Source organism: Staurois parvus, unplaced genomic scaffold (assembly GCF_062004578.1).
Source record: "Staurois parvus isolate SC_StPar_1 unplaced genomic scaffold, SC_StPar_1.0 ptg001045l, whole genome shotgun sequence".
NCBI classification, from domain to species: Eukaryota; Metazoa; Chordata; class Amphibia; order Anura; family Ranidae; genus Staurois; species Staurois parvus.
The window spans coordinates 2,868,714-2,890,707 of NW_028318841.1; the positions used below are offsets into that span (position 1 = coordinate 2,868,714).

The following is a 21,994-nucleotide window of genomic DNA, read 5'->3' on the forward strand; positions in this document are numbered from 1 at the left end:
TAAAAAGGCTTCATGAGGGTGGCCTGAGGGCCCGACGTCCTCTAGTGGGTCCTGTGCTCAATGCCCGGCACCATGGAGCTCAATTGACATTTGCCAATGAACATCACAATTGGCAGGTCCGCCACTAGTGCCCTGTTGTATTCACAAATGAGAGCAGGTTCACCCTGAGCACATGTGACAGACGTGAAAGGGTCTGGCGAAGCCATGGAGAACATTATGCTGCCTGTAACATCGTTCAGCATGATCGTTTTGGTGGTGGGTCAGTGATGGTCTGGGAAGACATATCCAGAAACCACTAAACAGCTCATCCACTCCCTCATCATATCACGACTCGACTACTGCAACTCCCTCCTCACTGGCCTGCCTCGCCGCTGGCTATCCCCTCTTCAGTCCATCCTGAACACGGCTGCCAGACTCATTCACCTTTCCAACCGCTCTGTCTCCGCCACCCCCCTCTGCCAATCCCTCCACTGGCTTCCGATTGCGCAACGGATCAAATTCAAAATCCTAACGCTGACGTACAAAGCTTGTCCACCATACTGCCCCGAACTACATCTCTGACCTAATATCCAAGTACTGCCCAGCACGCACAATCCACTCCTCACAAGACCTCCTTCTCTCTAGTTCCCTGGTCTCCTCCTCCCATGCCCGCCTCCAGGACTTCTCCAGGGTGTCACCCATCCTCTGGAACTCCCTGCCCCAACCCATCAGATTATCACCTACTCTCCTCTCCTTTAGGCGCACCCTGAAAACCCATCTCTTCAGGGAAGCCTACCCCACCCCCTGCTAACTTGCCAACCTCCTCCACTCTTCCTACCACTCCATCCCCCACAGCTATCTCCTCCTGTGCCACCACCCCCTCCCTCCTAGATTGTAAGCTCGAAAGAGCAGGGCCCTTGATCCCCTCATGTTTTGCATTGTATTGGTATTGTTCTGTCACATGTTCTGTCTCCCTTTGTAATGTACAGCGCTGAGCTAACTATTGGCGCTTTATAAATACTGTATAATAATAATAATAATAATGGAGGGATACACAGGCCTCTGCAGGCTAGACAATGGCACCCTGACTGCCATTAAGTATCAAGATGAAATCCTTGGACCCATTGTCAGACTCTACACTGGTGCAGTGGGCCCTGTGTTCCTTCTGGTACACGACAATGCCTGGCCTCATGTGGCAAAAGTATGCAGGAAGATCCTGGAGGATGAAGGAATCGATACCTCTGAATGTGCCCCAAGCTTGCCTGACCTAAATCCAATAGAACACCTCTGGGATATCATGTTTCGGTCCATCCGATGATGCTAGGTTGCACCTCAGACTGTGCAGGAGCTCAGTGATGCCCTGGCCCAGATCTGGGAGGAAATACCCCAGGACACCATCCGTCATCTCATTAGGAGCATACCCCAACATACTGAGTATCATTCTTAGTTGCTGTAATGAAATTTCAGCAAAATGGACTAGCCTGCCGCATTATTTTTTCACTTTGATTTTTGGAGTGTCTTTGAATTTAGTCCTTTCTAGGTTGATAATTTTCATTTCCATCAAACAATGGGGCATCCTTACGTTCCTAACACATTACCCAGTCCATATCAGTATAGATATCCCCATTGAGATTTGATGTGTTTTCAAAGTGTTCTTTTAACTTTTTTGAGCAGTGTATGTAGCGCCAACAGTTTATGCAGCGCTTTACAATATAAAAGGGGCAGTACAAGTACAATACAGTTCAATACAGAAGGAATAGGACTTTATCAAACACTACCTACTTTGAGGCTGTGTTTGTATGACTGAAACCAAGCCTTTTGATAACAGAAGAGTCACTCAACAGCTTACTCCTTAATAATTAATAAATAATCAAAATATGTACATTCCCCTTAATTGAGTGATCACTCAGGTTAGTAATCCAATGTTAATTTAGACAACCTTACAACCTTGTTAGATCTTATTGCATCATCTATTGCTCTTTATACACCTCCCCTTATATCTCCTGCTCATCAGCTATTGCTGGACCTTATTACATTTACACCTGTTTATGGGCAATAGCTAGATCCTATCAATGAGGACCCCCTGCGCTACCTTACAATACCCAAAAATAAGATGAGGAAAAGCTGCTGGCACCTGACCATGTACCAAAAATGAATGATAAGCTAAAATGAAAATGAAATGGTTCTGCACTAATCCAATTTCACAATATTACATAGTCAAAATGTGGTGAATACTAACAATACCAACCCCCAACAATTAAAAACAAATGGTTAAACCAACTAGTAAAAAAAAAAAAGTAAAAAAAAAAAATAAATAAATATATATATATATATATATATATATATATATATATATAGAATAGAATAGACAAGAAAACCATAAACCAACGAAATATGGCCTTTTGAAATGGTGATCTATCCCCACAAAACAAAGAGAGCATTCATTAAGTGACAATAATGAATACATAATCACCTATAGTAAATCTTTAGAATAGAATGTGTACCTAGAAAGTCACTATCCACAAGACCACACTTTGACGCTCTTTATGTGTTTTCTGGTCTATTCTATTCTATAGATTTCCTATATGTGATTATGTATTCACTATTGTCACTTAATGAATGCTCTCTTTGTTTTGTGAGGATAGATCACCATTTTACAAGACCATATTTCGTTGGTTTATGGTTTTCTTGTCTATTCTACTCTATATATATATTTTACATATTTTCTTTTTTACTAGTTGGTTTAACCATTTGTTTCAATTGTTGGGGGTTGGTATTATTAATAGCTAGATCCTATAGCACCTCCTGCTTATTGGTTATTGCTGAACCTAATTAAACCTTCTCATCGAATATCGCCGGACCTTATTGCACTCCTCATCAGCTATTATTGGGCCTTAATGCACCCCCCCCTTTTATGAAGTAATACTGAACCTTAATGCACCTCCCTCTCATTCATCATTTATTACTGAATCTTATTGCATCTTCTTCTTATCAGCTATTGCTTGACTTTATTGCACCTGTCCCTCATCAGTTATTACTGAACCTTAATGTGTCTTCCACTTCTCAGCCTCATTGCACCACTCCCTTACTAGTTATTATCAAGTCATTTATTTATTTATTTTCCTACTTTCTGCTTATTAGCTATTGCTGGACTTTTAATTCACCCTCCCTTTATCCTATATTGGTTGACCTAATTGCACATCCCTACACACTAAATCGATATTTTTTCCTTTTTTACAGTACCCACAAATTACAGAGTTGGACTATAGTTCCTTTTGGTTGGAATAAGTATAATTAGGGAGAATTTATTGTAATAATTAATATATAAGAAATGAGTGATGTTTCCGGGGACACATTTACATACCCTGAGAAAAATGCTTAATTAGAAACCCCTATAGAGATAATAAAAATGGCCAATTTGAAGGGGATTTGATAAGTATGGTGATCCAAGTATTGAAGATTGCAGGTATGCATGATTATACACAGACCAGAGAAATCACTAGGCACTTATTTTAGGCAAATGGAAAATGTTTGATTTGCCAAATTAGCCAGAAGCGTAGACTTGCTCATTTCCCAAATAGATTTGTTTCTGCTGGGACATTTTACTTTACTATAATATCTTATATGGCACGGTTTAATCTGTATGACTGTAACCTATAGATTTAACATGTTTTCTATCAAATTTATTTAGAAATATTTTATACTGAACTATAGTATCTGACTTGTATGACAAGTTGCAGTTGTGTTCCAGAAAAATGTTTCTGTGACAGCCCCATCTTGTGGTAAGTCTAGGATACAACACTTGGCATAGATTAAAACTTAACCTACCACCTGCATACAACAACAGGCAAAGCTCAGACTTTACAGACTGGCTCAGGTCTTTTGGTGCTGAAAGCAAGTGAAAAATGTAATCATATGTCAGAATATCCCTGAACTGTAACTTATACCTAACGCTTAACCTAAGACCAGGTTCACACCAGTGTGCTGTGGCTTGGGTACAGGGCAATTGTAGCTGTGGTTTACATGTAGTTTTGGGTGTGCACCCATTGATTTCTATTACAGAAGTCTACAAACTTTCTAAACAGAGGGCCAGACTTTAGGAGGGAGGGGGACTGTGGCCAATGGGGGTAGAAAATGTCCTGGATTCAGTGGAAATAAACAATGCCTTGGGCTTTGTGGGAGGATTGGTGCCCCATTATTGGTGTCAGTTGGAGGAATAGTGCCCCATCATTGATGTCAGTGAAGGAATAGTACCCTATCATTGGTATCAGTGGAGGAATAGGCTCCCATCATTGGTGTCAGTTGGAGGAATAATGTCCCATCATTAGTGTCAGTGGAAGGAATAGTGCCCCATCATTGATGTCAGTGAAGGAATAGTGCCCCATCATTGGTATCAGTGGAGGAATAAGCTCCCATCATTGGTGTCAGTGGGAGGAATAATGTCCCATCATTAGTGTTAGTGGGAGGAATAGTGCCCCATCATTGGTGTCAGTAGGAGGAATAATGTCCCATCATTGGTGTCAGTAGGAGGAATAGTACCCCATCATTGGTTTCAGTAGGAGGAATAATGCCCCATCATTAGTGTCAGTGGGAGGAATAGTGCCCTGTCAATGGTTTCAGTGGGAGGAATAGTGCCCCATCATTAGTGTCAATGGGAGGATTAGCACCCCATAATTGATATCAGTGGGAGGAATAACGCCCCATTATTGGTGTCAGTGGGAGGAATAGTGCCCCATCATTGGTGTCGATTGGAGGAATAGTGCCCCATTGATGGTGTCAGTGGGAGGAATAGTGCCCCATTATTGGTGTCAGTGGGAGGAATAGTGCCCCATCATTAGTGTAAGTGGGACGAATAGTGCTCCATCATTAGTGTAGGTGGGAGGAATAGTGCCCCATCATTGGTGTCAGTGTGAGGAATAGTGCCCCATCATTGGTGTCAGTGGGAGGAATAGTGCCCCATCATTGGTGTCAGTGTGAGGAATAGTGCAGCACAGTTGGTATCAGTGGGAGGAATAGTGCCCCTTCATTAGTGTCAGTGGGAGGATTAGTGCCCCATCATTGGTGTCAGTGGGAGGAATAGTGCCCTCTTGCTGGTGTCAGTGGAGGAATTATGCCCCACTCTTGGTGTCAATGGGAGGAATAGTGCCCCAAGGGCCGGATAAAGAATAGCAAATGGACGCAGTTTTGAGACCCCTGTTCTATTAGACTGTGTGCTTTCTGAAAGTGCATCAAAGATGCAGCGTGCAGGACTTTAATGAGCTTTCATGAAAATGCAGTCTAATAGAAGTCAATGGGAGTGCACCTAAAACTGCATGTAAAATGTACATAAAATGTGCTGCACCCAAACTGGAGTACACTGATGTGAACCCATGCATTACCTACGATTTAACATTCAATTACCCCTACAACATAACCTTAAAGTAGAACTGAAGGTAAAACCTGTTACATTTTTTAAAGTGTAAAGGAGGGTTATAGCCCCTGTCGGGTTTTTGTTCTTGCCTTTGGTGTCCAATTTAGGAGATTTTTCTATCACTTTCTGTTGCATAGCCACAAGAGGTGAGCAGAAAGCCCTCCAATGTAAGGAAATCCCTAGTTGTCAGCAGGATCACCAGAACTAATGTCCCCTTTGGAAGATTTCCCCTCTATTACTGTTCTGGTGAAACCCCAAAATGTGTGCACACTATACACCTGCTGCCAGTTTTATAATACAAGTACTGGGACAAATGAATATGTAGGACTGAACCATGATCGGTGTGCTTACTCTACATGCACTGCTTTGGCCCGCATTCTGTGTACACTGAGCTAGTGTGTGTGTGGCAAAGCAATCTGAATTGGGTAAAACTTGGCTTGTGTAGGGTTACAGAACATCGCACAGCTGTATTCAGTAGGCTCCTGAAAGTGTAGCAACTGTAAAGTTCCCTGTCTAGAATTTTCCACAATAATATATCTATGCATTTGAGCTTTAATAGCCATTTACTACTACAGAGCATATTCACTCACATGCATGGTGATTTCATGCAGTTGAAGGTAATAAAACATATGATATGCCATTATCAGGGAATGTATTTTCCATTTTGCACGGCGTTTGTTTTTTGAGTATATATATATATATACTATAGAGTACATCCTCTTGTTGTTGCAGGTTTGGCTGGGACTTCTGAAACCCATAACCAAGCAAGTGAAAAGTAAGTTTGTAAAACTTTGTGAAAGATAAATATATAAAGTTTGTAAAAGTACTCTAAAGGAAATAGTATTTCACCTGAAAAACCGTCCTGAACATTCATTTATGTAGTACAAATATAATCTTATGTTATACATATTTTACACTTCCTTGTGCAGAGTGTGCTTTTTCTTTAAGATCCTAAGGAAACAATTTTCAAATTCATGGTGAAGTTCTTCCCAGTAGACCCGGGGCAACTACGGGGCGAGTTAACTAGGTAATACCTTCTATTTATTTTTATGTTTTTCAAGATAATATGCCTCAATCTGAACACTATCTGTCAGGGATCCCCTCGATCCCCGCCGCGATGGTCCCGGCGCAGGCGCAGTGTGCCGCCCTGTGCAGGGACTCGAGCACTAGGTCCGGGCCGGCCGCGGCGTTCGAGTTCGCGCATGCGCAGTAGAAGCCGCGGCCGCCCGCTGGGCACCAATGGCAGCGCAGGGCGGGATATTTAAACGACCCTGAGCTGTCATTCAGTGCCTTCTGGTCTTACCTGTATCCTGTATCTGCGAACCTGTGAATTGTAAGTTGCTGACCCAGATTGTGCCTTGACCTTGCTGTATTTCTCCTGCCCTGACCTTTGCTTTGCCTGACCTCTCTCCTGAATGCCCCCTATTGGATTTGACCTGCTGTTGCTGACCTGGCGTGTGACCCGACCATTCTATGCCCGCTGCCTTGTACCTTGCCGTCCTCTCTGTTACCGACCCGGCCCGTCTGACCTTGCTCATCCATCCATCCATCCCGTGCCGTGGGGTCTGCTGACCTCCTCATATCAGACTCTTCCCCGTGGGAGCCCTTGGCGCATACCACTACCACTGACGGACGCACCCAGTAGCCACGACCTGGTCTCAGGGGGCTCCAAGTCCATCCCCACCATCAGGGGCCCTGGTGAACAAGCACCCTGGGACTTAGACTCCGTGCGCTGGGGACGCCTATTCAGTGGAGAGCTAGTGGTACTGCCAGGCGGTCCCTTACAGTACCAGAAGGCCATGACTGAGTCTAGAGGAGGGCCATCGCCGCTTGAGGAGATCTGCAGGCACCTGTCTAACTTGACACAGGCCGTATCGGCCCTGCAGGACAGATGTCAGCAGATTGAGAATCACTTCCAGACCTGCACTATATCCGTTCCTGCCCCACAGGCCGCGGTCATCGCACCCCCGGCCGTAGCAGCCCCTGCGCCGGTGTCTGGGGCATCCGCCCCACTCCCGGCGGCCGAACCCCGAGTACCCTTACCGGAACGTTTTCACGGGGACCGCACATGCTTCAGGTCATTCCGTGAGTCCTGTCTTCTCTATTTTGAGTTGCAACCACGAACCTTTGTGACTGAATCCGTGAAGGTGGGGTTCGTCATCTCCCTCCGGCAGGGTGAACCCCAAGACTGGGCCCACCGACTGCGGGGAAAAAATGACCCTCACCTTAGTTCGGTTGACAATTTTTTTGACGCAATGGCCATCCTATACGATGACCCACAGCGGGCAGCTTCTGCTGAAGCTACTTTGTACACGCTCCGGCAAGGCCGCCGAGCGGCGGAGGAGTATGCGTCTGAATTTAGGCGCTGGATGGGGGACACACGCTGGAACGAGTTTGCTCTCCTGCATCAGTTCCGTATAGGCCTATCAGAAGGCCTGAAAGATGAGCTCGCCCGGGTGGAGGTGCCTGAGACTTTAGAGGACTTAATTGCACTGACTATTAAGATTGACCGTAGGCTGCGGGAACGCAGGTTTGAGAGGTCCGGCCAGGGTCATGGAAATCCCTGGGGGTCATTTCAGGGTCCCAGTCAAGCACCTAGGCCAAACATCCAGAACCGGCCACCTGGAGATATCCCTGAACCTATGCAACTTGGCCTGGCATGGCCTAAACTATCTCCAGAGGAACACCAGCGCAGACGATCCCAGAACCTGTGCCTCTACTGTGGTGAAGCTGGTCATATGGTACGATCCTGCCTGCAGAAGCTGAGTAAGTGCACCTTTTCTTCCTTGTCCATTGGCAATGTTAGTCAATCCCAATACTTAGTGGTGCCCCTTTCTTTTCAGCTTCCGGAAAGGACAGTGGAAGTATCGGCCATAGTTGATTCGGGGGCATGCAGCTGCTTCTTGGACATTAATTTTGCTCACCAGCAGGGTATTCCTCTCCAATTGAAACAGAAGGGGTTCAATATTTATTTGGCCGATGGTTCCCGGATAAAATCAGGGGTAGTGAACCAGGAAACCCCCTCCATCGCCACTGTCATTGCCGGCCAGCACCAGGAACTGCTCCGCCTGGATGCTATAGCTTCACCCCTCTTCCCAGTCATTTTGGGGCTCCCATGGTTACGGGCCCATAACCCCCAAATTGACTGGGAGACCGGAGTAATTTCATTCCCTTCTCCATACTGTCGGGTATACTGCCGCACTTCGGGCCCGGGGGTCCCCCAAATCCTCCTGTGCTCTGAGGGGGAAGCCGAATTAAAACAGGTAATCCTGGCAGCCTACCATGAGTTTCTAGATGTGTTCAGCAAGCGGGGATCTGATACTCTACCCCCCCACCGCCCTTATGACTGTCCCGTTGACCTGTTACCCGGTTCAGAAATTCCTTTTGGGCGAATCTTCCCCCTTTCAGAGCTCGAATTGGGGGCCCTGAAGGAATATATCGAGGACAGCCTCCAGAAGGGGTTCATCCGCCCCTCCACTTCACCGGCGGGGGCGGGAATTTTCTTTGTTGAAAAAAAGGACAATACCTTGAGGCCGTGTATCGATTACAGGGAGTTGAACAGGGTCACGATAAAGAACCGTTACCCACTGCCGTTAGTACCAGAGTTATTCCAAAGTTTAAAGTCAGCAGTGGTTTTTACAAAGCTGGATTTGAGGGGAGCATACAACTTGGTTCGCATAAGGGAGGGGGACGAGTGGAAGACGGCCTTCCGCACCCGCTTCGGCCACTTTGAATATTTGGTCATGCCGTTCGGGTTGTGCAATGCTCCGGCCACTTTTCAACACTTTGTGAACGATATTTTTAGGGACTTCCTGGATGTCTTTGTTATCGTCTATTTAGACGACATTTTGATTTTCTCCCGTTCTTTGGGGGAACACAGAATACATGTAGCGAGGGTATTGGGGCGATTGCGGCAGCATGGGTTGTACGCCAAGGCAGAGAAATGTTGTTTTGAACAATCCAGCATTACTTTCTTGGGCCTGATTATCTCCACCGCGGGGGTCGCGATGGATCCCCAGAAAGTCGCTGCAATACTGGATTGCCCTGAACCCACGGACAGGAAAGGCGTCCAACGATTTATTGGTTTTGCAAATTTTTACTGAAAGTTCATCAAGAACTTCTCGGGTCTGGTCTCCCCCATTACTCAGCTAACCAAGCTGGGAACCCGGTTCAGATGGACACCAGAAGCTCAGGAAGCTTTTGAAGCCTTGAAGAAGTTGTTCACCTCGGCACCCATTTTGGGTCACCCAGACGCCGCCCTGCCCTACATCCTGGAAGTGGATGCATCGGAGAATGCGGTAGGTTCCATCCTCTCCCAGCGGAAAGGCACCAAGGAATTGCTCCATCCTGTAGCATTCTTCTCACGGAAGCTTACCCCAGCAGAGAAGAATTATGATATCGGTGATCGAGAGCTACTGGCGATCAAAACGGCGTTAGAGGAATGGAGGTACCTGCTGGAAGGTGCTGTGCACCCCATCTTAATATTTACTGACCACAAGAACCTAGAATATCTGAGAACCGCCAAGCGTCTACGCCCGCGACTGGCAAGATGGGCACTATTCTTTTCTAGATTCAACTTCCACATTACGTACCGGCCTGGATCAAAGAACACTAAGCCAGATGCGTTATCACGTATGTACGAGGACGCCAAGGAGATCCCAGTACCCGACACCATCCTGTCCTCGGGTAACTTCTTGGTCCTTCAGTCGGACCTTCGTTCCAAGATAATGGAGGCATCCACAACCGTCTCTACCCCAGCCGGAGGGCTCCTCCAGAACAAGGGGGGACTCCTATGGAGGGAAGATCGGATTGTGGTGCCGGAGGAAGCCCAAACCCTGGTCTTGGGCCATTGCCATGACCACCCGATGGCGGGGCACTTTGGCCCAGAAAAGACCCTGGAACTTCTCCGATGCTCCTTCTGGTGGCCGGACATGGCTAAAGATTGTAAGGGCTATGTAAGGTCCTGTATCACCTGCCAAAAGAACAAGCCATCCAGAAACAAAGTTTGGGGTCTGCTGCGACCCTTACCGATTCCTGAACGGCCTTGGCAAAAGATCTCGTTAGACTTTATAGTTGAGCTTCCGCCATCACTAGACCACACGGCAATCCTGGTGGTCGTGGACCGCTTGTCCAAGATGGCCCACTTCATCCCGTTGAAGAAAACCCCCTCGGCAGCCGAGACTGTGCGAGTTTTCATTCGTGAGGTAGTAAGGCTGCATGGGGTCCCCGAAGACATTGTCTCGGACCGAGGGGTCCAGTCCACGTCAAGATTTTGGAGGGCACTGTGCAAAGCCCTGGACATCAAATTGTCCCTCTCCTCTGCATTATACCCTCAAACTAACGGTCAAACCGAAAGGACCAATCAGACCCTGGAGCAATACTTGGGATGCTACACTTCGTTTACTCAAGATGACTGGATGCCACTTCTCCCCCTAGCGGAATTCGCGTACAACAACGCCCGTCACTCAGCGACGGGACAGTCCCCGTTCTTTGCCAACTATGGTTTTCACCCCGTCTTCCTCCCGGATTTGGTCCCGGAATGCCCAGTACCAGCAACGCAAGATGTAGTAACGTTTTTCTCCACGAACAATAAGAAGCTTCAGGAGGCCATCAGTCGGGCCCAGGAAGACTACAGGAAGGCATTCAACAGGAAACGGAGGGGAGATCTGGTGTTGCGGCCTGGGGAGAAGGTTTGGCTAGCGACGTCCAATTTAAAGATGCTTTGTCCGTTGAAGAAATTGGGACCCAAGTTTATAGGCCCCTTCTGCATTAAACGGATGGTCAACGAAGCGGCCTACGAACTCGTCCTTCCTGACACACTCAAAATCCACCCAGTCTTCCATGTGTCCCTGCTGAAGCCAGTAATCCCAGATGCCTTCCCTGACCGAGAATCGAGACCCCCGGAAGCCATAACGGTCGAGGGAGAAGAAGAATTTGAGGTGGAATCAATCCTAAAGTGCCGAAGGAGGGGGGGCCAGGCCCAATTCCTAATCAAATGGAAGGGCTATGGCCCTGAGGACAATTCTTGGGAACCAGCCCAGAATGTCCATGCACCTAGACTTGTCCGGAGGTTCTTTAGCGATCACCCGTGGTGGAGAGATCGGGTTGGCATCCAAAGGTTGCCCGTAGGGGGGGGGGCAATGTCAGGGATCCCCTCGATCCCCACCGCGATGGTCCCGGCGCAGGCGCAGTGTGCCGCCCTGTGCAGGGACTCGAGCACTAGGTCCGGGCCGGCCGCAGCGTTCGAGTTCGCGCATGCGCAGTAGAAGCCGCGGCCGCCCGCTGGGCACCAATGGCGGCGCAGGGCGGGATATTTAAACGACCCTGAGCTGTCATTCAGTGCCTTCTGGTCTTACCTGTATCCTGTATCTGCGAACCTGTGAATTGTAAGTTGCTGACCCAGATTGTGCCTTGACCTTGCTGTATTTCTCCTGCCCTGACCTTTGCTTTGCCTGACCTCTCTCCTGAATGCCCCCTATTGGATTTGACCTGCTGTTGCTGACCTGGCGTGTGACCCGACCATTCTATGCCCGCTGCCTTGTACCTTGCCGTCCTCTCTGTTACCGACCCGGCCCGTCTGACCTTGCTCATCCATCCATCCATCCCGTGCCGTGGGGTCTGCTGACCTCCTCATATCAGACTCTTCCCCGTGGGAGCCCTTGGCGCATACCACTACCACTGACGGACGCACCCAGTAGCCACGACCTGGTCTCAGGGGGCTCCAAGTCCATCCCCACCATCAGGGGCCCTGGTGAACAAGCACCCTGGGACTTAGACTCCGTGCGCTGGGGACGCCTATTCAGTGGAGAGCTAGTGGTACCGCCAGGCGGTCCCTTACACTATCCCTACTTGAGTGACTTAACACACTTGAGGAATACCTGGTTATAGACTCTGATTGTCGGTGTGTGTTTAGTGCTACCCCCACAGAGGCAGCTGTAAATTTACAGATTCTTTCCCAAACAGTGCAAAGGCAACAAGGCTCACAGATACAATCCAAATACTCGGGTTCATTGAACAGTCTATGGGATGTGTTTTTAAAATATATTTGCTTGTAGAGCTAGTAACAGGAAGAGGTTTGGGGTGATTTGGGATACTCCGAAACTTTAGATATTGTCAGCAGAGGACACTTCTCACTCAATAACAGCAGCACAAGCAACAAGTAGACTGGAACAGGCTATATCCTCATGGCTGTGGATCATCAAGTAAGTTTTAACATAGGTAAAGGTAGAGTGGAACAGTCTAAATCCTCATGGCTGTGCACCATAAAGTTGGTTGAATGACAGGTAAATGTAGACTGGAACAGTCTATATGTTGATGGCTGGGAACCATGAATTGAGATGCAGCACAAAAAGGGAGACTCTGCTCACAGAGTCTTGGAATAGGATTAGTTAGTAGGTGCAGCCTCTGGTAAAGTAGTCCCGGAGCCCCACATTGCCAAGCCAACTTCAAATGTGGCAACGGCAGCTTTAGGGACGAACGAACCCCCACACGTTGTCACAGGGGATTTTCTCTGGGGGTGGGGGGAGTCATATGCTAACATGCAACGTGTTGCTAAAGCTCGTTAGCCTTTAAAGATAACCATTTCAAACTGAGCTTATACATACTGTACATAGATTTGGCCACACAAGATGGTCAATTGTATAAGAGTTACTCTCCGTGTGGCATGCACATAATTAAAGCAGGAGACTAGTATCACATGTGACTGGTCAGGCTGCATTTTTTAATTGGTTTTGTTAAAGTACAGGTGTGGAGTGTACTATATATTTGCTATTCACTGTACTTTTTCAGGTATCTCTTCGCTTTACAAATAAAAAAAGATCTAGCATCTGGGAAACTAACTTGTAATGACAACAGTGGTGCCTTAATGACATCTTATATCATTCAGGGTAAGTAATATTTGATTTCTATTGCACTGCTCAAAGAAGCGGGTAGAGGGTCTCCTCTCAGAGATAGGGATACAATATGGGTCTGATGGAAGGTATTTGCATTTTGTTTGTTTGTCTTTATGGTTTTTTTTGCTACTGTAGCTGAGTTGGGAGATTATGAAGAGGAAACCGCCAGGAAACATTTGGAACAAAACCAGTACTTGCCAAACCAGGAGTATCTGGACAACAAGATCCTTAAATATTATCAGCGACATGTGTGAGTGTAATCTCTTTGTATTGAATAAATTAAAAACCCTTTTACTGTAAGACCTCGGAAAACAGGAGAAACCACCAGGCCCATCTGGTAGTCTGGGTCCAAAATAACTTGTAGTAGTTAGCCACATTCACTTGACTTGTTCAGTAGTGTTGAAGGTGTTGCTCCATTTATCATGTTCCTGAAACTAGAGAACTGAGGAAGCCAACTTGGATGAGTGGTGAAACATTAAAAATCAAGTCCAGCTAAATGTAACTAACTAAAACTAACTTTTGTCAATGCCTGACCCAGATCAGTACACTCTTGTGGCTTGCTACAAAGTTACAATTTCTGATCACCAAGGGAAAGGGGACTGAGGAAATGCTTCCTCCTGTCTTCAACAGGCTGATGACATCATCTCAACCTGGACAAAGTCACTCAAATACATATTTTTAACTGTAATAGGTGTACCTCTTTTTTTTGCTGTATTTTGTGACATTACAGGAATGCATTGAGCAGACTTGTAAAGTAACTAAAGTTACTAAAATGAATTGTTGTTCCTTTTTCTTCAATAAGAGCCCATGCATCATAAATTCCGGAATAATTCCCACACCCAAAAATCCTAAGTGCTGTGTACAACCGGCAACTGGTTCTCCCAGTAAAAGTACTTTATTCATAAAGGGTATAGTGTGCAAGTTACAGCAGGTTACGCGTTTCAGTAAAAAAAAAAAACCCTTACCAAATGCGTAAGCTGCTGTACAGTGAAGGAAATAAGTATTTGATCCCCTGCTGATTTTGAAATGAACAGTCTAAAAATCAAATGGTAGGTGTATTGTAATACAGAGAGACAGAATAGCAACAAAAATTTCAAAAGAAATTCATGTCTAACAAATTATGCACCGATTTGCATGTTCATGAGGGAAATAAGTTCATGAGGCAAATAAGTATTTGATCCCCTATCATTCAGCAGGATTTATGGCTACCAGGTGTCTTTCATACAGGTAACAAGCTGAGATTAGAAGCAGTCTCTTAAAAGGAGTGCTGCTAATCTCATTTTGTTACCTGTATAAAAGACACCTGTCCACAGGAGCAATCAAACAATCAGATTCCAAACTCTCCAACATGGCAAAGACCAAAGAGCTGTCCAAGGATGTCAGGGACAAGATTGTAGACCTACACAAGGCTGGACTGGGCTATCAAACTATCGCCAAGCAGCTTGGTGAGAAGGTGACAACAGTTGGTGTCTCCCTAGGTCTGGTGCACCATGCAAGATCTCACCTCGTGGAGTATCAATGATCATGAGAACAGTGAGGAATCATCCCACAAGTACACGTGAGGATCTTGTCAATGATCTCCAGGCAGCTGGGACCACAGTCACTAAGAAAACAATTGGTAACACACTACGCCGACAAGGATTGAAATCCTGCAGTGTCCACAAGGTCCTTTTGCTCAAGAATGCACATGTCCAGGCCCGTCTGGAGATTGCCACTGAACATCTGAATGATGCAGAGGAGGACTGGTGGAAAGTGTTGTGGTCAGATGAAACCAAAATCGAGCTCTTTGGCATCAACTCAACTTGCCGTGTTTGGAGGAGGAGGAATGCTGCCTATGTCCTAGCCAGTCTCCAGACCTTAATCCGGTTGAAAATCTGTGGAGGGAGCTGAAGATTTGATTTGCCAAATGTCAGCCACCAAACCTTAATGACTTGGAGAGGATCTGCCAAGAGGAGTGGGCCAAAATCCCTCTGGAGATGTGTGCAAACCTGGTGGCCAACTACAGAAAACGTCTGACCTCTGTGATTGCCAACAAGCGATTTGCCACCAAGTACTAAGTCAAGTTTTTGAAGGGGATCAAATACTTATTTCCCTCATGAACATGCAAATTAGTGCATAATTTGTTAGACATGCATTTCTTTTGAATTTTTTGTTGCTTTTCTGTCTCTCTGTGTTACAATACACCTACCATTCAATTTTTAGACTGATCATTTCTTTGTGAGTGGGAAAACATTCAAAATCAGCAGGGGATCAAATACTTATTTCCTTCACTGTAACTTGCACACTGTACCCTTTATGAATAAAGTACTTTTATCGGGAGAACCAGTTGGCAGCTCTTCACCTTATACTCTGATGCTGTGCCAGGAAGACACTGTGAGCTTTGGAGAATCGTTGGTCTACCTCCAGGGGAAGTCAACCCAGGTGTACATTTTCAGCTGTGTACAGCCACCCAAAGACATGAATGACTGTACAGATGTACTCAGATATACGCCAGTGCTTTATAGTTTACAGATGTATGCAAAAATAGAAAATAGTTCCCTTTTTTTTGTGCATACAACTGTATAATATCTGTTGCGGGGCTCAAACGCCCGTGTACAGCAGACATAAAGAAGGATTCATAAAGGAAGAAAATCCTCTGTGTAATTGGTGAGTCTAGTAGTGGAGACATGACTTGGAGCACCAATGTTTTTATTTTTATCAATGTAAATATACCCTTAATGATATGCTTTGGAGCTTAAGATGTCTATACTGGAATTGGTCATTGCTAGTATTGTTAGTCAGGATGACAGTCTCTAATAGGTATTTTTTTCTTACAGAGGGAAATCTCCAGCGGATGCAGACATGCAGCTGTTAGACATAGCTCGGAAACTGGACATGTATGGAATCAGACCTCATCAGGCCATCGATGGAGAGAACATGCAAATCAATCTTGCAGTTGCTCATATGGGAGTCTTGGTGATACGGGTCAGTACAACCATGTGTAGGCCTTTTGCTAGAAATAATTATAAAGTGGCAATCTACTACACTTTTGAAAAGAAGTGAGTATTCTGGGCAACTGGATTTTTCTTCTAAATGTCCCATATGTTACTCTACCTTATTTATTGTGTAAATACAAGAAGCCATAAATGCTTCAAGAACTTTATGGTTTTGCAGTTGTGGTTTGTCCCTTTACGGCAGGCCTTGACCTCTCTGTTACAGTTGGGTAATGTATTTTTTTTAAAGCTAATAGAGCGGTTGTTTTACCTGCCAAATGATTTTCAGTTCTGTCCATCCAGTCCTGAGACTTACAGAGCTCTGCCACACAACAATTCCCCGTGTGGTAGGGCAAAAACACTTCAAATGTTTTTTTGCTGCTGCTGTTAAGCAATACTTACGGGTCTTGTAAGTTCCCAAACCTGTGAATGGATAGTTAAAAGAGAAGCACCACACTGATAAGCTCATCTCTCTGTCACTTGTCACAATGCTTTCCCCATAGCAGAATGCTTCTTGGTAGTGCATGAGTACCGCATTAAGACTGTGTGACTCCTTTTGCTGTGTACTGTCCCCCTCTACCCATCTGGACTCTGGCTACACAGAGACTCCAAGAGACTAATGCCAAGCGATATCAAGACACTTGCGATGTTTACATTAAAAAAAAAAAAATACATTTCATGATGTATGAACTGTGTTCACTTGTGGAGTTCAGCTTTAAACTACAACCAACCCAAGTTCAGAGAGAGGAGGAGTAATTTCCTGATCGCATTTTAATCTACACCTAACTTGGTGTCCCTCATCCACAGATCTGCATATAATGGGTAGGTAGTTGGGTGATACATCCTCCATGCTCCCCTCCTAGTTGGGTGCCAAGAGTGGATCACATTAGAGGACTACCCCTGGAATGAGGTCTTCTGGGATACGCTAGGCACTTTGGACAGGTCACTCACCTTGTACATATATCTTTACTGTGCTGTGCTCAATGCCCCGGGACAAGGCAGGGAAATGCTTTCAGGGACAGCTCAACCTTAAGGCAGACCCACAACTCAAAGATGGCTGTGCACATTTGAGCAGTAAACTGTCCTCAAGTTAACTCTCTTGTCCGAATGTCAATGTACACCTTCACTGTAACTTGTTGCATTTAGGAGAGACACGCTGAGCTGATGCCCTCTCCACCTGTTCAGCGTATGTCCACTACTTCACTCCCAGTAACGGAAGCGCAGACTCCATGCGTGCTCTGTTAACTGTTCCTCTTCCAAATTCAGTGCCCATGCTGGGAACCTCTGAGTGCTGATATGATCCCTTTGCTATGGGAGACAGACCACCAGGGGAGATAATGCGTACAACAACTCCCTCGCTACAAGAGGCTGTCCCACCTACCACAGGTGCACGCTTCATGACAGACTGTTTGCTAGACCTCTATTATCCTTGGTAACAACTTGCTGCTTTCTGTACCATATTAACTCTTGTACTGCTGTCTTCATACCCCAATTTGCTTAACTGACCCCAAGCTACAGATGACTATGTATGATGTACCAGTTACTTTTATTCACCCCTTTAATAACTCCAGACCAGGTGTAACATACATATAAGATTTGAGTAGCTGAGATGTGACATAAATATAAAGATTTGAGTAGCTGAGATGTGATCTGTAGAAAATTTGACAATGTAGGTTTAGCTTCATTCCATTGTAATATAAGATGTGTTCAGAATTAAGGCAGAGGCATATGGTCACCAATTAGTATCTGAAAGGGACAGAGCTTCCTCTGGAAGGAGGTGACACCTGGGTGCCAATAAGATTTGTCACCTTCTGGGAAATATGGAAGGAAAAGGCTTGAGACAGTTCGGCTGCAGGAGACCAGGGGGGGCTCCGATCTGTCTGGAAAGCTTTAAAGTATATACAGAGATCAAAGGAATAGATTTAATCTCTCATAAAAGCTAAAATATTAGTTGCAGAGAGATGAAAATAATTCCTTCTGATTGGACACTCTGTAGGCTACATCTGCATGTAAAAACTGTATTTGTGGCCTATGTAGAATGCCAGAAAAATGCAGGAAATGGTTATGTGGCGCCGGATTGCGACAGTTGAACAGTGATTGGTACTGTCACGATCAGACTGATGCGCTGGTGTCGGAAATTCAATCCCTGACTTGGTGATTCAAACCGTTCCTGGTCCAAGCGACTTTGGGCATTTCAGCACCCAGAACGTCCTGTGGGCTGGTACAGGAACACCCCCCAGGGTTGATTGGCCAAGGACTACTGCCCAGCCCACGTCCATATTCCCATAAATTGAGGACTTGAGGTATGGACGTTGTGATTCGTATGGAGCCCATCCTATTGACTGACGGATCGCGGACTTTCTCTGACTTGCTCCAGTCGCAGGATAAATCTTGGTAAAAGTTTTATTTCTGTTTTTTATAGTGAATAGTCAATTGTGTGTCTTCTTGTATTTTTTGTAACTTTTTATACTTTGTACATATTTTATGCACTGCCCACTTTGGGATATTAAATCTTAAAATTAATAAGTGACTTCTGGGTACTTAAGCTTGGGCTCATATCTCCGGAGAGATTAGATTGTATTGTATTTTGGTGTCTTTATATGCTTGGTCAAGTTCATTGCCAATCTGTATGCAATTGCACTGCGTGTTGGCAGATTGCATGCAGATTGTAAGGGTAACAGGTCTGCCAGTCGGAGATCTGTGTGTGTGGTGTCCCAGCAGACCATTCTGCGGATAAACTGTTGGGTGGTGGCAAGCTACCGTTTGTGGTATGTCTGGTATGGGGGTGTGTGGACAGTGGAAGAGTGATTAACACCGGGGTTCAGGCTTGTAGGACAGCTGGAGGAATCCTAGAAGGGTGTGTCGATCGCTAGGCGGCTCCTCAACCCTAATTAGTGCACCAGATTGTATGTAAGATTTGTGTCTACCTGTGTGTGTGGTCAGCCAGCTGGATTGGAGTGGAGTCTCCCTCTAGTGGTGGCTAGAGGTAGCGCGGGCTGTGAAAGTATATCACGGCTGGTCCTATATACGTATATATATTCAGATTAAGTCCCCCTTATTCCCTCTTACCCCAAGTCACGGGTGCACGTGCGCACCTTGGTTAGCTAGTCGCTGTGGGCATGTGTGTGTGGGTTGGATCCCTGACACCAGGCATAGCAAGGTTTCAACTCTTTACAATTTTTCCCTAACCTAGTACCTAACTCAGACTTGTGGCTGCCCCAGCATACCTGCATAGGATGAAAGTTCCTTAATAGCAGAGTCCATAAAAGTAAAATCAAGATACTGGTGTTTTCTGAGAGGACTGCAGTCCCAGCAGTCCCCTGTGTCTTGTCTGTGCCTTCTTCTCAGACTGTGTGTCTGGGCAGAGCCCTCCCCCCTTTTTTTTATCACCACAGGGAGAGAGGTAAAGCCCAGCAGAAAGTGAGGGAAACAGAGATAACTCTTTTCCTCCCGGCTGGTGCAGCAGCTGTCTCACCTGCTTATATGCAGATTTTTATTCCTGGAGTCAAGGCTGCTGTTAGAAATCATGGGACCCCTTACCCAAAAAAATAATAAAATTATATTTTCATTAAGATTACACTAAAATCACTATCAGTGGGCAGCAGGGGGAATCGAATCCTGCACAGGGAAGGTAATTGGTGAAGCAGGGAAGGGGGGGCAATTACAGGAACCGATCCCCTGTGAGTCTATCCCTGTAGCAGCTGAAAGCCGATGGGATAAGAGAAAAAGAAGCCAGCTTTCAGCTGCTGCAGGGAGAGACACCCAGAGGATCAATTCCTCTAATTGCACATATCTGATTTCCCTGCTGTCCAGGTGTTGCTTACACATTCTTGTAGGGTCATACACTACCAAGAATGAATGTATTGGCGCAGCATTTAGCACAGATGATTGCATATACCTCTGCTACCCTCCACACGTATATACTTACTTTTGGCAATGTATGACCCTACATGTCTATGTGAATGAGGTCTAAAAGTACCATCAGCATATAGTTTCTGATTAGAAGCAGCAGATCACTTCTGCACATGTGACAGTGCAGTGTCCAGAACCTTTTTTCATCATCAGAAATGCATACAAAGCGTTTTCCTTGTACTCAAATGGACCCAGTACACAAGTGCAGTCAGTTTTGCGTAAAGGAAAAAATGGTAGAACGTGCTGCATTATGCTCATGTTGGGATCCATAGTGAATACAACCAGAAAAGATAGGAAATCTCAACACAGACTATAACTGGATACTAACATTTATAGGTAAAGTTGATCCAGGGAATATCCGATTGCCTCTCGGGGGATCAGGAAGGATTTTTTTTCCCTGCAGGAGCAAATTGGATCATGCTTTGCTGGTTTTTTTTACCGTCCTCTGGATCATTTGTGGGTATAGGATTATAACTTTTTTTTTAATGGTTGAACTGGATGGACTTTTGTCTTTTTTCAGCCAGACTAACTATGTAACTATGTAACTGTGTAACACATACTGCTCTCTCTGCTTCTGCTCTCTTAATTTCTCTCAAAATGTCCGAATAATAATAAGTAATTTTTTACTGTTTTTCAGTGCATTCTGAGCATTTGGGAAGGTCTCCTGAGGTTATTTTTTTTTTAAATGCTTCTAAACGCAAACACTCATAAATGCAGTATGCAAACGTGGCTAAACTGACATTTTTTAACCTACTTTTTCCAGCAGTCAATTTCCATCATTCAGAAGAGTTTTCCAAATGCCCCGTGTACATGAGCCCTAATAGTATAGCAACTACTTTGTAGTGGCACAGCAATGTTAAAGAGATGATAAAGTGGGCCTTTTTGAAAAAGCAGTTAACAGTGTCCACTGTAAATACAATATCATTTACAAATAATTTGTCTTTCACTGTTTAAAGAATAGGGTTGCTAAAGTTTAGGTTCACTTGAAATCATTGTTTTTTTGTTTTTTTTCTAGGGAAACACTAAGATAAACACCTTCAACTGGGCTACTGTCAGAAAGCTGAGCTTCAAAAGGAAACATTTCCTGATCAAACTTCATCCCCATATTGATGTGAGCAGTTCCTAAGTTGATTATTCATGCTATGCTGTAGAATATTTCCTATTAGGCATTGCCATGTATTTACTCTGTGCTTATAAGGTATCCACGGTAGAAGAAGCTTTCTTTTTATTACTCTTTCATTTAAACCAGAACATGCCTATCTTTTCCTTGAGCAGCAAGGTCCATAATTATTTGCAAGCTCTGAACGCACCAATCCAGGAGTATGAAATTGTGCTGATTTAAAAAGGCAAGAAATAAATCATAAATATTTTTGAAATGTATTGCTACTGCAGTAAGTCTACTTAGCAAATTTCCTTACTGAATAGTTCAATTGGCAGGTGCAGTAGCTATAAACAATACAATGGCTTTGTTTTTATTGAGTTACCAGCCCCTAGAAATGTGACCACTCACTTAAACTAGAAAAGCTACAATTTCTGGGGAAATTGTGTGAAGTGTTCTTGCCTCCACAAGTAGTCTGCAACTGGAGTGGGCGGAGTAACTGGGTGGAGTGGCTTGAGTAACTATTGTGTGGGTGGAGTGGCTGGAGTAACTATTGTGTGGTTGGAGTGGCTGGAGTAACTATTGTGTGGTTGGAGTGGCTGGAGTAACTATTGTGTGGTTGGAGTGGGTGGAGTAACTATTGTGTGGTTGGAGTAACTGTGGAAAGGTTGGACTGGGCAGAGTAACTTTATAGAGTGGGCAGAGTAACTGTGTGGAGTGTTTGGAGTGA

At 45.2% G+C, this 21,994-nt stretch overlaps 1 protein-coding gene across 1 annotated transcript in view; it reads left to right on the forward strand.

The window, feature by feature from the left end:
• The window catches only part of FRMD7 (FERM domain containing 7), a 43,429-nt gene that overhangs the window by 11,138 nt on the left and 10,297 nt on the right, over positions 1-21,994 (forward strand). The window contains exons 3-8 of the mRNA XM_089657984.1: positions 6,122-6,164; positions 6,338-6,416; positions 13,178-13,275; positions 13,417-13,531; positions 16,098-16,245; positions 21,181-21,276. Of these exons, the coding sequence (XP_089514110.1) occupies positions 6,122-6,164; positions 6,338-6,416; positions 13,178-13,275; positions 13,417-13,531; positions 16,098-16,245; positions 21,181-21,276 (579 nt within the window). The remainder of the gene's footprint in view (positions 1-6,121; positions 6,165-6,337; positions 6,417-13,177; positions 13,276-13,416; positions 13,532-16,097; positions 16,246-21,180; positions 21,277-21,994) is intronic.